The sequence below is a fragment of the Rhea americana genome, unplaced genomic scaffold (assembly GCF_003343005.1).
Source record: "Rhea americana isolate MKP2758 unplaced genomic scaffold, rheAme1 scaffold_47, whole genome shotgun sequence".
Lineage (NCBI taxonomy): Eukaryota > Metazoa > Chordata > Aves > Rheiformes > Rheidae > Rhea > Rhea americana.
The window spans coordinates 4146360-4163012 of NW_028186612.1; the positions used below are offsets into that span (position 1 = coordinate 4146360).

Here is a 16653-nt window from a genome sequence, read left to right on the forward strand (position 1 = left end):
TCAGAGGTCACTTAGAAACCAAACTGACACCTTCTGATGTTATTTGGATGAAATGAGTCCACAACTGTTTCAAAGTATGACATGGGGTATCAAAAGTGAAGGATGAGGGTGTGCATCTGATACAGGTTGCATGTGGAATTTTATGTGATCAAAAGCTTTTCCTCAGTTTCCCCATTGCTAAAATTGGCCTAAAATGCCATAACTTTCTTATTTCTGGCCTTTACAGTGAATTAATAMCCTCAGAAATAAAAAGTTGTTATTGTCCCAGTTTTGAAAATGTGGGAAAAAACAGTTTCAGTTTTTCTTGACCCTTTAGGTACGAAACTAGATCCTTTTGATCACCCTACATCATATTCCTGGCTCACAGCTGACTCAAGTTAAGGAAATAGGGTGAAATGGGCTGATTAAACCACTTGGCTAGTCAAAAGGGAAGCCTCGGGCAAAGCAGAACCAAAAGTCTCTGATGTCAGTGATCTGCCCAGCAGATCACCTCTCTTGTCCTCAGGAGTGTGATATCCAGTCAGTAGGCTACCAAGTTTCCCCAGCAAGRGCCAGGTTTGGAGACATCATCTCTTCCTGTGTGAGCAGGAGTGGGGTCCTGCTCCCTGCCAGGTCCTGCCACCACCTGCATGCACTCCCTTGAATGAGACTAAGAAACTGTGGTAGCAGGAGGATATTTAGCTGGTAAACTTAGTGGAAAGCACCCTAAAAAAAAATCTTTTAAGAGATTTTCCACCTGAATCTTCTTTTCCATTTTTTCTTTTCTCCTACCTCAGATTGATTTCTTTTGCTATATATGACACCAGACCATTTTTGCTTGCTGGCATGGTGGGGTGCAGAGGCGGAGGWAAGCAGTAATAACCCAAGCCAGAGCAAAATGCTTTTATGAGAACAACAGCTTTGCCTGCCTTCGTGCAGWTTTTCTGTGAGTCCAGATGTACAGGCAACCCACAGCCAAAACAGGGGCAGATGTTTGAGTTAGTGGTGGGTATAAGCTGCTCTCTGCACTAGAGTACAGATTTTTTTTTTCTTAATCAAGTCTAAATAACCAGGGGAAGATCAGAGCTTTTTATAGTCTTCTGAGCCCCCAGATGTTGGCTTAAATCAGATCCAAATAAAACCCTAGGATTTTCTTTTTTTTTTCTGGATACTGTCAAGTTTCTTATACTTTTTACCAAGCAGATGTTACAGATGGTCTGGGCCAGGTAAATACATTCTAGGAGGGATAGGATGCAGGAGTAAAAGAAGAGTTAAGGTGCTACCTACCACAAGCTAGGCAGCGAGGACGTGGCTACATTGCTGTGGGGACACAAGGGTGGGGACATTGCAGCTGGCTTTGATCTGGGAAGAGCTTTTTTCCAGACTTTGTCAACCTTTTCACTAGAAATAAGRTACAGATCAAGATACTCTTGTTTTTTTATTACAAGCTCAAGAAAAACAAAATATAAATCAGATAGGCCTGAATGATTCTGCTGGGCTCTGGATAAGGGTAGAATTTTTTGGTTGCTCTTGGTCAGTGCAAGCTGCTGCTCTCTGTGCTCAACACTGTGCAGGACTTGGTGGCCAGYCTGGTCTCTGCCCTACATGGAAAGAGGTTACTCAGTTTGCCTGGTCACCTGAGGTTTGCYCTAAAATGCAGAGAGAAAGACACATCCAGAGGGTCAGTCACTCTTTCACCTCAGAAGGGCCCCATGGTGGTGCTTGTCTCCCTCCATGGGCTAGAAGAGGCCCACAGGTTATGATGCTCCAAGCTGGAGAGCCAAGGTTGAACCTTTGAGTCCCCCTCTGGTCCATGGAAAGGAATGTGTTTCTCCAGAGGCTGATTAAGAGTTAAAAACTTAGTGAGATGCTCTGGATCACCTCTCAAAGAGGTTTTCCTCACTCTCTTTTGGCAACAGATGGGGGGGGGGAAATTTAGGAAATCTGGAAGCATGGTTCAAGATCTGAAGGGAGGCAGGGAAAACACCCACTACTGTACTGTTTTTTACCACTCCAGGACTGCAGCTGCCAATGGAAAACTTGTGTGGCCTATACGTCTGCWTTCACCCTGGCCACTCACATGGTGATCATGGAGAGGAGAAAGCACAGTTTTTTTGCAAAGATGAGCAGCCCGGGTCATCATTTAGGGCAGGTTTTTAGCCCACTCATAAAGGGACCTGTACCACCTGGTACACCACAATGAAGGTCTCTTAAGGCCTATCCTTGGCGTGGATCTCCCTGAYCCAGGGACAGTGAGTCCTCAGCCTTGCTTGGGATTTTCCTTGCAAGATACTTTTTGCCTCTCCTCAGGCCTGCTGTGTCTCTCTGAGCACTGAGGCCTCTGGTGGGCTGTGAGTCCTCCATTTGTGTCTCCTTCCACTCTTATGAATGCCTCTGGACCTTCCTTGGTGGGCCCCGAGGCTGTTCTTCTTCAAGAAGCAATTCCCACATGTACCACACTGATGTGTTTGGGTGTCTTCAGGACTTGAGAGAGGGTAGCTTCTCATTACACTCAGGTTTTTCTTGTCTCCTTCATGTCTGCCCCACTGGCTTTGGTAGTGGAATGTCCTTCATGTGCTCTCCTCCTTCTTCTTCCCACATGGGATAKCCTGATGTAGATGTGTGTCGAGAGTTTGGAGGCTGCAGGGCCATATTCTTGTCTCCTGACTTTTCTCAGGAGAATAGACTGATATGTAGAGCAGGGCGCTTTGCTGCCAAGGAATGAGTTGCAACTCATGCTTCCAGACAGTATTTATTTATTGTTGTCTTTATTCAACTTCACAGAGATTTAATTAGTGGGGAGGCTGCTCTCACTTCCCCTTCCTCATTTCAATTCCTGTTGTGGTTTTCATTTTTAGCATTCTCTTCATGATGCTTTTTTTTTTTTTCTTTCAAATCACCACACTGTAACTTGCTGGTCAAGATTTGAAATAGAACTGGACCGCAGTGCCAAAGCTGGAGAAAGAGCATATTCAGAGCTCTCTTTTTTGGAGGAAGTTCTGGAACTGACATCACTAGAATGAAAAGCAGGACCTAGGCCTGGCTGTGGAAAGTGTCAAACAGAGTTGGGCATCAGGACTCCTGGGTTCAGCTCTGAACTCTGGCATCAAGTTATCATGCGGCTTCCAGAGCATCATATATCCTCTCTGTTCCTGTCTCTGCTTCATTTTGCTTAAAAGTCACAACACTTATACCAATTTAAAAGTGTTTTTTTTTGTTTTTTTTTTCTGGTGGGAGAGGGAAAGAGAGTGCTTGTGTTACTACCTCTTTCAGTTCTGACCTCTCCTCTGGTCACAGTCAACCATGGGAATGCAGCTCTCTCGGTCCTTCACTGTCCTTCACTGCCGTTGCACTCTCAGGAACATGTACATTAGTATTTTCATTCAAAGTACTTACCAACCTTATTCATTCATCCATTTTAATTCAGCACTTAGGAAATCTCAGGAGTCTTTTATTTCAAGGTCTGTATGAATATGTGGTCGTAGCTGATCCACGGTTCAAACCAAGAGTTTGTTTCAGGTAAACTTTAAAAACATTTTTCCTACTTCTTTCCTTGTAAAACAAACAAAAAGTCTAAAAAACTCTTTATAATACCTTTTACTTTCACCTCAGAAAGAAGTGTTTTGTTTTAGGATAGGGTTGACTCCTTCTAATGCAAAGATTAACCAAGAAAAACTCCTCCAAACCTAGCAAATCTGATGCTGGCATTCATTTTTAAAGCAAAAAGATCTAAAAACTTTAGAAAGAATTTTGCTAGCTTTACCATTATTTGTCCTCTTTTCCTCTTTTCCTGTTAGCTGGAAGAATTCATAAATTTGTAATGACAAGAAAAAGAACTTTCAGAGCACCGAAGACTGCCTGATATAGAGAGATGTATAATGGCAGCATTACATGCTCGCTACTCAATATTCTCCAGCAGACTAGAGTTAAACCCTTTGAAGCATCTTGCTGACAGCAGCAGGATGCTTTCTCTGTTTAAACTCCACCATCTGGCTAACCACACTGGGATGCAACGTTAGCAGAGCATCATAGCCTTGTGCCACTCACTGCACTGGGTACTTGGCAATAAATTTGAGAAAAGAAGGCAATATGGAGAAATGAAGGCCAAGCTGGGCAGTACATTAATGGGTGCACTGCTCTGAGCCCCCAGCAGCAGGAAGTAATTTGATGAACAGAAATAGTCCTTCCTCTGTTGAGCTGAAGATGGGTAAGACATGGAGATAAATGGATATTTGCATGGAGATGTCAAAATAAAACTAGACAATTTCCTTTGCTACAGACTTTGTCAGCTATTTAACAAGAAAGTCTTTACGAGGTAAAAGAAGTCCCTTTCAGATGGGCAAATAATCACAGAGCAACCTTGTTATTTCAGCTGCGGGAAACATAGTAGTGCTTAGTTTAAGAAGCAAAACAGACACACACAAGGAATATTTGATGTAAATTTGGAAATACACCCTGGAAACATTGCTAGGAATATGCTTCTTGGGTGTCTGTGGGCCCCAAGAGCACCTCTCCTCCCCAGAGTCATAAGACTGGAGCATCTCGCAGGACCCCAGCATGGGAGGGGGCAGCCTGTCACACACTTAGGAAGGAGCTACATACTTGATGTCACAGCTGGGCTTGGAAAGCAATGGATGAGCCTCCGTGGGTCTTGGATGGAATAGGAGTCCCCCTCTCCTGTTCCCCTGGGCTTTAATAGAGTTAAGCTACAGGAACCATTTATAAAAGAGAGTGATTTATACCAGAAACCACTTCAGGGACATGAAGGAAGTCCCAGAGAGTTTATCTGTGCCCCAATTGTGTCTCTAAGATACTACTCCTTGCAGTTAGAAACACTGATCCATAGATCAGTGATAGATCAGATAGACCTGTTTTCTGATTTTTCACATTACACTCAGAAGGTTGTTCTTGTGTATGGAGAGCTACCTGATTAGGGGTGGTCCATCCAAGGAAATTCGTCACAAGCTCTTTGACTTCTGATGATGCTTCAGTACCTAGAAGCAGGCAAGCAAGGGACTGTTTAGAAGATTTTGCAGTTTAAGATCAACTTCTCTTAAATGAATTGAAACATAAAATGAATTAAACTTTGGAAGAAAAAGCAACAACACCAAACAGTGCTGATTCACTGCTCAGATCCCCCGAGCTGGAGAGAGGGGGGAATGCTTACCACTTACTGGGACTGATCACAACCTGTTTCCAGTCTCTCATCTGGAAGAGCTGGATGGCTGTGGGACTTAACATGGTTCCTGCATTCTTGGCTGCACGCCATTCTGGGAGGAGAGGTGAGCCCCAGTTAAGGAGATGCATACCCCACATAAGGAACTTCAGTCTTACGAGGGAGACTCTCAGCTGGTTGTGCTGGACGCTACTGCAGTAGCCTCAAGTGATCACTTCATAGCAATGCACAGGGAGTGAGGTCTTCTAATTTATTGTTCCATCCTCCGCTTCAGTTCTTGTGCACAGATGCTGCAGAGATACTTACAGGTGCTTTTGATTACACCATATCTGTGTACCTGCCTAGTCCCTCTCTCTCTCCTGCTATTTATTTCTGATACTTCTGATAATTCTACACAAGCCATGTCCCAGTGTCATGATCCTCTGTCCTGTGAGGGCTGCCCGCTCCCTAAGGGATGAGGAGCTGGGAGCTGAGGGAGACTCCAACACACGCCGTACTCTCACACACGGGATGTTGTCCTGCAGGGATGGAACATGGTGGGCAGAGCCAGGCACCAGTAATGGGGTCCATCAACAGCCCCAGACACGGCAAGTGTTGAAGCAGGTCAGGAGTCCAGTTGTGAGCAAAAACAGGCAGGGCCAATGACAGAGCTGAAAACAAGACTGCAACATATGTACAAGGAGTTCATCCAGGAGACAAGTTACCTAGAGCCTAGGTCCAAGATCCATCCAGGAGACAGAGGTTGGAGACCAGCACACCTACACATGCTTCAAAGAGAGGAGCAAGAACCCAGGAAGAAGCAACACTTCCTCATGCACAAGCTCATTGCTCTCTCACTTCCCTTCCCCATCACCCCATGCTTAGAGCCTTGAAACATGAGAGTTCCTACCCTTTCCAATGGTTATTTTTAAGTCTCTAAACTATAAATGAACGCGCTTGTCTGCAGTTTTTCAGACTTTCTCACTCTCTTTAAACCTCCTGGCTTGCATGTAGCTGCCTGGAGACTCTTCCTGACCATCACAGTTCTGAAGGGAACACTCATGGGCTTCCCTAGCCACCCAAGGCAGTTCACCTGGGACTCCAGCACTGTGGTGGGACAGTCCATACTGCCATGTTGCTGATCAAAGCCAGCAGGAGAAGGACACAGTTTTCATCTAGTCTTGTCTCCTTTGGCCTCTCTGCAGGCAGCAGCTGTGACACATACAAAGGAGATGTCTGAAGGTCCAGCTCCACAGTTACTAGCTGCTACTGCTGTAGCCCCGTTGAAATGAACTGTCACTCATGGATCAGGTCAGCTGATGGAGGGGATAATTTAAGACCAGTCACTAGCTGGGCCATAAAGGAGGAAACTCCTGGAGTGGGTGCGAATAACAGTCTTGGCTTACCACGATTCTGCAGAGAGCAAATAGTTACCAGCTACATTACTGAGCATAGGCCTTTATTATCACCAATTTAAGCTACATGAAATTAATTTATTACAAATAGGCTATGCTGTGAATAAATGAGATTTAATCCAGATCTAACACATTCTTACAGGGCAGGCCAGGTTCTCATGCTGTTTCTCGAGTTCAGTGTCATTCCTGCATTTTGTTAGAACTGATTCTTGATGAATTTCTGCTCTTCAGTCAGAGGCTTTACAGCCACTCCTCMCTTCACATTTCCTCTTCCTCTCTGCAGTCTTCAAACTGTCTCATGCTATCTAATCTTATGATTAAATTGTACTAAATGCAACTAACACAGTCTTTGTTAYACATATTTTTTACTTCTTTGCCTGRTAAYRCTGACRGAGCAGGTTTGGGGCCTGCAACACCAGCTGAATAACAGTGTGTCCCATTGACCATTGGAAGTGGACTGCAATTCATTCGTGCAGCAAAAGACTCTTAGCAAAAGACTCTGTCTACAGTCCTAAGCCAACACATTGAGGGGTGATTAGGAAAACTGTCATTTAAGGTTGCTTAGTTTGTAGTTTACAAAGATCAACATTAAGCTTCTTCTCTTAAGTCGATGTCCATTTCCTCTCAMACCGAACTCAGATCAATGCTGTTCCCAGCTTTACTGCATGGATTAATCTTCTGCTTTGCAGACATGTCCAAAGGTGAGTGCATTTCAGCACAGGTCCAATGGCGGTTATTCTCGCGTGACTTCAAAACACTCTTACTTCCCAGCAGAAGATGCCCTCTATGCTCAGATTGCCTCTGTTCACTCTGTTTTGTTACTCAGAGGACAACACATCCTCAGAAATGGGAACAGTTTGCATCTTGTAAAAGAAAAATTCCACTTGTAAAGCTTTTTTTTTTTTTTTTTTTTTTYTYTTTTYTCCCAGATAAGGGAAATGAGAGAAAGTCTATATCTTGACAAGGAAGGAACTTCCTACTTCAGTTTTCTGACTCCAGTCTGCTCTGCTGACTTGGAGGAAGTTGTAGTTTTTGAAACAGCAGCTCCCCAGGGAAGAGGCCAGACAGAGGCGAAAGAGACAGAGATCAGCTTGGGGCAGAAAACGGAGCAAGCAGCAGGTCTCTGCAATTCCTCCCTGAAGTGGCRGTGCTTTTATAGAGGATAGCAATGGGTTGTAATCATATCCTGTTTRATTAGTGTAGAGAAACAGGCCAGCACTTTCCATATCACCCGGACCCATCTCAGGGGCCCCCGTTCTTTGTTATTTCCAGGCTAACACTGAAAAGATCATATATCTTTCTTTGACCTGTTTCAGAAAACACAYAGGTGGAACTAGTCTTGAGCGTATTGTACATGTTCCTTCAGTGCAGATCTCTCACATTTGCTTTGTTCTAGCATGTGAAACCCCTTTTGAGGCAGGGGACTGTGGTCAGGAGGTRGAGGCAGTGGCTGGGCCTTGCTTACATGGCAGTTCAACTTAATCATCCCTCACTCACCTGGACCCTTGCTGGTGGTATCCCATARCACCACACCACTCCCGAGTGGGATGGGAGGTGGCTACAGCGTGGGTAGGAGGTAAATACTCATTCTCCATGGAAGCTGCTAGCTGCAAGTGAGCAGACAAAGCAGCTGTGGGACTATGTGATGCTGTGTGTCCTATTGCTGGCTTTTACCTCACCCAGTTTTCACCCTGATCTTTTCCTGTACTTCATTCCCCATCTATGGGGACACCAAGCTCCCTGCAGCCTGGGATTCTTGAATAAGTTCTCATGGGAACCGTCATGTTCTCAAAGGACAAGTAAACATCCCAGGGCACTTATGTCCAAGCAGATGTTTGCYCTGGCCCCAAGTATCCTGTCATTCCCACCATACCATAACATGCTGAGCACCAGTCAGCTCCATGCTTCCCATCACCAGCACAAAATACAGACTCTTGCACAAGTGCTCTATAACACAGGCTGTCTCCATCTCTCCTTCAGACAGGCCATCCTGAATGCTTGAACCAGAAATGATGTTAAGATGATACACAGAGATAGTCAATGATTCAAAGATGATCCAAAAAGTCCTCAGCCAAATTCCTCCTGAAATCCATAGAACCAGTCTGCATGGCTAGAAATAGGACAGCAATAGGATAATAAGACCTATCTGACCCACTGTGCAACACTGGAAAGTTTCWTTTTTAGAAGTCATCAGAGCTTGCAGCTCTCTCCATTAGCACCACTTTAACTCCACTGGCTTCAGCCTGAATACACTAAACTTACTTACTGTAGAGATCTGAAAAATCGGGCCCTTTGGGCATCATTTTCACTCACTGACTGAGGTTTCTCAGAGAACRCTTACAGATATGGTGTTCTGTATAAAATCCATGCAGTGGAGAATAAGGCAATGATTTAGATTACCAGGGAGCCATTTTAGTGGGTTTAAAGAGAAGAAGGTGAAGGTTATTTGGCTACAAGGGAGCATGAGGATTTGACATTGTTCAATTCCCATGAAATTCATCTCAGAGAGCTGGGTCATGACCATCAACATGACTGGACTAGTGTCCTTAGCAGCTTGATCTGCCTGTGAGTCATCTTTGGAGGGGTCCTTAAGGAAGCTACGGTGTGATATCCCACTGCCTGGCAGACTGTGGCAGTACCCAAGGCAGGATGTTAAYAGGAAGACCCTCTTTCCACTTCCAGCACTGTGCTACCATGTGTGGGACACTGATGGTAGAATTCAGCTTGCAGATGGACACTTGCATTTAAGGTCTCAGTTTAGTTTCCTACAGCATGGTGTCTAGTATCACTTGAGATACCCTAACGTGTCTAGCCTGTCCTCCAGTTCCTCATTCAGGAARGTCAAGGACTCCCATAAGGCCTGTGTCAATATCTGCCAGCCTTGTGCAGATACCTTAGGACACTTTGCATGGTACCTATGTGTGCACCACTGAATGGAGCCCCATGGCCTGTGTGTGAGAGTCTTAGTTCCCAGCAAAGTCAGTGGAGAGCTGGTTAATACAGTCAGCAAAGCTGGGAGAGCTTTTTACCAACCAGATGCATCTAGTATGCATCTCATTCTGACATTGTCCATCTGTTGCATTCTGGGTAGAAACTAGTGAGGTTCTGTCAGTGACAACTGATGAAAAAAAAATAGAAAAGAGGCTTTTCTTTTGTTCTTTAAATACTATTTTATTGAGGAGATATTACTATCAGCCCTGTTTTTCTCCAGAAGCTGGGGTACTCACACAAACCATAGTCAATGGTGTAACATCTAACGATGTCCAGGAAAACTACTGATATAAGCTCACTGTCCTGTCTATGTGAAAGGAAACAATAACACAACCTGCAAACCTCCTACACCATTGCCTCTTGGTGGTAAAAAATCTCAATGACACTAAACTAGGCTAATGCAAAGAAAACAAATCCCTTCCATCTGGTGACTGCATTCTCYCCACTGAAGGGCTCTGTTGTACCTCTGTCCCTCAGCAAACCCAGCAGACGTTGCTTTACTTTGTTGGCTGGGCTCAGCCATATTTTCCCAGAGGAATACAGTTTACCAGCCGTGTGGTGAAGCATCTAACCACCATACTACCCAGATCCATTTTTCTAACAAGGATAACCTTTGGTGTTCCCCTACCATGTCCTAAAGATATTATACATTTATATATTTTTTTTGTACGTTTGCCTTCTTCTCCCCAGAAGGGAGTCTCTGCCTGGCCAGAGGGATTTGACAGGGGTTTGATATGAATCAGTTTGGCTAAGGTTCATAGGTCAGGGCTTGGACAGACAACGGACAGAGAAAGGGCCCTTCAGAGGCTGGGTCAGAGCTTGCTTTGACATTTGAACTCATGTCCTGGGACTGCCTGCTACATACTGACTATTTTGAATGCCAAGGGAGTCTAGACACCAAAATTACYGTGCTTTTAGACTTTGCTAGTTGTACTCAGTGTTAGGCTTGAGTAATCACAACAAAACAGCTCAACACAGTTATGCTCAAGCTGTTGGTAAAGGCAAAGCTCAAGTATAATTTGTCCTGTTCCCTCCCTTCCCTTCATGCCTCATTTCCCCATCTGGAGAGGAAAGTGGCCTGCTCCAGATAAGGCAGTGCAAAAAAAMCAGCCATTAGGGTCTGAAGTGCCACAGCAGGTAGTTGCCCAAAGTCATGCTGCATGACTTTCAGATGCCTCCAAGAAGATGGCATTCACCACACACCCTGAGAGAAGTAGGCAGCGTGTGCCTTGGAGGATGAGGATGGGGTTTCCTGTAAAGAACCTGAATGGCTCTACCAGAGAGGTAAAGCCACTGTTTCACCATGGAATGTGTCACCCCTTGCCTCTGGGACCCTACATATTACGGAAAAATGCTGAACTCTAATATGTGTCTTGGCTCTGCAGTGTCCATAGTGATGTTGCAGAGAAATTGTTGGAAGTGATTCAGGGGATCCTGGACTCCCTCCACAGCTCTACTTCCCCAGGGACTTTCAAGACATAAAGATCTCCTTACCAGGGAACACTCAAACAAAATCCTCAGCAGTGAACAGTAAAGGCCACTGAACTGTCCATGCTTTTGAGAAGCTGCATAGTTCCCTTCACTCCAGCAAGCGAATGCAAAAACATTTCAGCAGGGAAACAGTTTCCTGTCTTCTAGTCCCTAAAGTCTGAAGCCATTTTCAGCTGTTTCTGTTGGTTGCTTTGAATTGCATAAATAATGCCCAATAAAGTCAAAATCCTACCAAGAGCTTCACAGTAAAAGGCAGTTAAAGCAGATTGTTAAGAATCAGCACCAACGTTAACTCGTTACCCTAAGCTGGTGAAGTGAGTGATGACTCTGGGACTTGTGATGGCCAAGACAGTCCCTGAGACAGAGATGTAAGAACACTTGATACTAAGAAAAACAATTCTCATTTGCACTCAGGCAGTAGGCCTGTGGGAGTACAAGGCATAATACAATCTGCTGGCTTCTTGGCTAGCTTTGGAAAAGAGTCACTAATTTTGCATAACTTACTTTTAGGGACTTGACTTAAGCCAATTTGAGAACTTGGATTGGGGCATCCAAGGCTTAGAACCTGGTACCACTGACTGGCAGCTGTTTCTCCCAAATCTGTATCAGCAGATTGACTAGCAATTCAGGTCCGTTAGCCTRGTGGGATCAAGGTGTGAATCAGAGCTACAGGATGAAGAAGAGAGTAGGCTCTCACTTTAAACCCTTGCTTAGATGGGATAGGCTCTCTTCAGCTGTCTCAGAAACCTTGTGAAGTAATCAAAATAAATACTTCCTAGGCCTCTTGGCTACATTTTGCCCACACAAGACAATTTTGGTAACCATACCTTCCGCATGCTTTAGAGAGACAGGCATCCTGTTACCAGGATCCCTCCATCTTCAAGTGCTCTGCTGAGAATGAGAACCACAGATACCCTGTGACTGATCCTCAGAAAACAGCAGCAGAGGACTGGTTTCCAGCAGTGCTCTGCCCCTTCTACCTCACTCAGGTTAAATCCCACCAGAGGTTCTGCATATATAAGGCCAGCAGAGTTTGTTCCCATTCCCCTTCTCAAAAGGGCTTTCTCCCAGGTGTGGGGACTAGGGCAGATCAACTCTTGTCTTTGCTCTTCACAGAGACCAGAACTCTCTGCTCATTGTGGTGGGGACTGTTACTGCTCCTTGTGGCCTCCCCCCTTTTCATGTGTGGGACAGTTCCTTCCCGTATGTGGATTTTCTGATGCCTTCTCAGATACTTCTTCAGTCGATAGCGTTTCCCACACACCCCACACTTGTAGGCCCCTCCTCGGGAATGGAGCAGCTGGTGTTTAATGAGGTGCCGCTTCTGGGGGAAGCATTTTCCACACTTGGTGCATTTGCAAGGTCCCATACGAATGTGAATTGTTTGGTGCCGGAAGAGATTGGCCTTCTGGTTGAAGGTCTTCTCGCACTCAGGGCACTGGTAGGGCTCCTCCTTGGTGTGGATCCTCAGATGCCGAATCAGATTTGATCGCTGAGTGAAGCTCTTCCCACACTCAGTGCATTTAAATGGCTCACTCATGTGGATTCTCTGGTGCCGGATCAGTTTCCGGTTCATGCGGAAGCTCTCCCCGCACTCACTGCATTTGTATGGCCCCTCGCTTGTGTGGATCTTCTGGTGTCTGGTCAGGTTTGATTTCTGATTGAAACTTTTCCCACACTCAGGACAGGGGAATATCCGTTCACTTTTGGGAACTCGCTTTGCTGAGCGATCTTTCTTGGATTTGGATTTCTCTTGGTTCTCCAGCAGCCCCTCTTTGGCAAGCTGATGACATTTCTTCTGGTTCCTTTTCGAGCTCTCCCTTTCCTGGTGGTCAGCCTCCATATTGGCTTCCTCTTTAATTTGAATCRTCTGAATGGCACTGAGGTTTGTCTTCTGCCCGTGGTGAATCTCATACTCAATACTTTCCTGTGGTTCTTCCTTCACCTGGAGCACTAGATTGCTGACTGTGGGGATTTCTTCCTCTTGCTGCACATCAGCYTCTCCTTCTTTTTTAACCTGGCTTCTGCATAAAGCCATCAATGAGATCTTTGGATCAAAGAGCTTTCCACAGTCCAGGTTTTCTGGTGGCTCTTCTTTGATACAAAGTTTTTGGCAGGCTATTGCAGTAATATTTACTTCACCTTCAATGGCTGGTTCTGGTTCTTCCTTCATCTGGATTTTCCAAGGAGGGCTCTTTGGATCAGTTAGGTTCCTAGGTATACTACACCCCTGAGCTCCATCTCCATCACAGGACATGCTCTCCAACACATCCTCCTCCAATGTAAAGGACAAGTCAGGCTCTTCTTTAATTTGGATGATTTGGAGAGGCATGCCATTGACGTGTCCCTCAAGCGGCTTTTGCTTAGCATGGTTCCTCTGGTGGACATTGAAATACCGCTTGGTACTCAGACTCTTCCCGCACTCAGTACAAATGAAGGGCCCTCCACGGAGGTGTATCTTCTGGTGGGCCAGCAGTGTGGCACTTTGCCCAAAGCACCTGCTGCAATCAGGGCATTTGAAAGGCTTATCTCGCTTATGGATCTCCTTGTGTGCAGTGAGTGTCCCCTTCTTCACAAAGCTCTTCCCACACTCAGTGCAGGCAAATGGTCTGTTCTCTGTGTGGGTCCGCATGTGGATGTTGAAGTATATCTTTGTGCTCAGGCTCTTCCCACAGTGGGCACAGAGGTAAGGCCCACCCTTGGTGTGTGTCTTCTGGTGGGCAGCCAGGCATATCTCCAGGCGGAAGCAGCGCCCGCATTCCCTGCAGCAGAAGGGCCTCTCTCCTGTGTGGATGCTCTGGTGGGTCGTGAGGTGGCCCTGGGTTGTGAAGCGTCTCCCACACTCCCCACAAGTGAAGAGCTCCTCTGCTGTGTGGATCTTCTGGTGTCTCTTCAGGTTTCCCTTCTTACTGAAGGCTTTACCACATTCCAGACACGAGTGCATCTTCAACACACGCGCTTAACCAGGTGCTTCATGACAGTGGTGCCCTGGGCCTAGCAGTGAGTGACAGGGCTGCCAAGCAGCCAGCAGGCATGAAAAAGCCACAGTGTTATGGCRATGGACTCTCAGCGAAGACATGAAAACCATCAGCACTCACGTGTCAGACGCACTTTGCACTTGGCTCCCCATAGGAAAGGCGTAGTGCTACTGTAGTCCAGGAGTGTCTTGTCTTCCTCATTTCTCAGTCATCTTTTGTCTCAGCTGCAGGCATAATGCTTATAACTCCATCTCTTCCTTTCTCTAACCTCCCAGAGAGGTTTCCCAGGCATTTGTGGAAACCTGAATTGTTGGACTGCAAAGAAAACCAAAGAGCAAATTAAGGCATTGTGTGTGAACACAATAGATGGCACCTTGGCTGCTGTGTGGGAGACTGAACCTGAGACTTTTGAAGCCACAGTCTAAGCTGGACTCCAACAGAGAGAGTTGGAACAAACTAATTTCCCCTGAATACGGGGAGAATCTGTAATGTATTCAGACCTGCAATGACCCTGAGGTTTTGGCTGTACTATTGCTCCTCTAGTAACTTACTTTCAGTATAATTCTCCATGCTTTTACAATCCTTCTACTGAGAAGATTTATAAGTTAACAAGCTAATTAATTAATGCACTTTGCAGTAGCTGTTGCAACTAGCCCCATTTCTGAAAAGTGACTATGGAGCAGCCAAAATTCTCCAAACCTAGAAAAAAAACCCAAACTTGGCACCACTTGCACAACTGGGGCGTGCTGCTTTGTGTTGTCAGACCTCCTTGCACAGGGAAAGGCATATCAAAACTATCCTAATTTTGCAGCTCGAGAACTGAGGCATGGGAGGCTTAAGTGACTTTATCCTCATCACAGGAGGTTGAATCAACAGCCTGGTACCTTTATTTTCCATTAGAAAACTGTTGTGTTACATTAGATGCCAGTGGCACAAACACAGTCTCCTATCAAGACTGTGAATTCTTCTGAGGAAGGAGCCTGAAAGACCAAGAGGAGGAAGATATGGGTGTCCAGGATGCCCATCAACATAGAATATATGCAGCTGGAGAGGCTGTCATGGCTGAAGAGGATGCTGCCAAAATCACCAGTTATGGGGACAGCTGTCAGCAAGGACACAGGTTGCCAATAAAATTTATCACTGGGAGTCTGGCTATGTGGGACATTGTAGCTGAGAAGATGAATCCTCGGGTAGCCTGTCACCAAGATAAAGGGATTTGGGGAGGTGGAGATGTGCCTGGCTCAGGAACAAGAGACATAGTTCTTGGTGAGATAAGTGATCTGGAAACCTGTAAAGAAGAAGCTGTATAACTATATAAACAATGCTGTGAATTTGCAGTAGTACACTCCTCAGGCAACAGGGGTCAGAGCAGAAAATGAAAATATAGACAGGGAAAGCTATTTTGGATTTGGTCATACTGCTTGTGTTCTCCCTTCAGCTAACTCTTCTGGATTCCCACAGAGGCCAGTAAGAGCCATCACGGAAGGACAGTGGTACTTCTGTCTCAGCTGAATTTATCATGTTGTTATGGAAAAAACACAGAGAAAAAAAATCTACCTGAAAGCTCTACTGAGGCAGGAAAGATGAAGCATGCATGCTTGGAGCAGGATCTGTGTCTAGTGTTTGCTAGCAGAGGAGAGACCCCATGGAGCACTGAGACCACCTCCCGAAGGCAGATAGCTAACACCAGCATTGAGTTTTAATTCAGCAGACAAAGCCTCACCATCAGCCAGGCTCGAAAGAAAAGTTCAAAAGCATRTTTTTTACTGAGGAAGGTAATTAACCCTCTGAGCAGGTTGCATACGTAGCCTCCGTGCCATCAAGGATCCTTCTGCCAAGCCTGGCTGCTTTTCCAAGCGACATGCCCAGATGCAGTGGCAGGTGGGCAGGCTGGTGAYGAGCTCGCTGTGAATGTGTCATGGCCTGACCCTGCACACTGGATGCTCAGACCCATCTCTTGGAGGCAACAACTTGCTGGCCAGCAAATTCACAGCAGCATTTCAATTGCCTCTGAGTTTCGGCAAAAGGAACAAATTTTGGAATTTATATCACTGTAAAAGAAGAAATTCCTGCCTACTTTCTTTATTTGTTTTTTAGCATCCAGATCCAATAGATACAAATCCTGCCTTTGCTTCCAGCTCTGCCATCCCCCAGACTCAGGGTTTGAATCAAGGGCAGAGTCAGCTATTAGGGAGTTGCTGCTTCTTTATTTCAGCTACCTGAACAAACAGACAAGATGTTGGCTGAAAGCATCTTACCTGAGTGAGCCATTAATCTATGGCAGGCATTTCTCTCCTCCCGGGGAGTCAGCGGCACTACAATGTTTGCGGCTTGACTGCAAGTTTTGTTGCAACGGCAGCCGAGCTGACCTAAAGGAAGTCTGTGGCCAGCACAGTGAGAGCTACCGGAGGAAGGGTGAAGCTAAACAAAGACAAAGAGCAAAGGTTGAACGAGCAAGGGGAGGATACAGAAGATGCTCTTCATTTGCACCACCGAGATGGATTTTCATGCGGCCGCAGTGATGTTAGCAGGCTCATAGGGAGCGTGAGGAAGGGAAATCCTCCCCCATGCGTCTGTCTTCTGCACCRCTACATTTGTGGGAAGCTGGAAGTGTCCCAGGTTTGCACTGCCTTCTGGGACTTGT

The 16653-nt window shown here is 45.7% G+C and overlaps 1 protein-coding gene across 1 annotated transcript; it reads right to left on the reverse strand.

The window, feature by feature from the left end:
- Window positions 1-9705: 9705 nt before the first annotated feature.
- Window positions 9706-16403, reverse strand: LOC146589317 (uncharacterized). Its single transcript, XM_085316490.1, is given in 3 exon segments — window positions 9706-13986; window positions 13989-14324; window positions 16268-16403. Coding segments are annotated over 2 exon segments (1884 nt in total). The 5' UTR covers window positions 14008-14324; window positions 16268-16403; the 3' UTR covers window positions 9706-12121.
- Window positions 16404-16653: the final 250 nt, after the last annotated feature.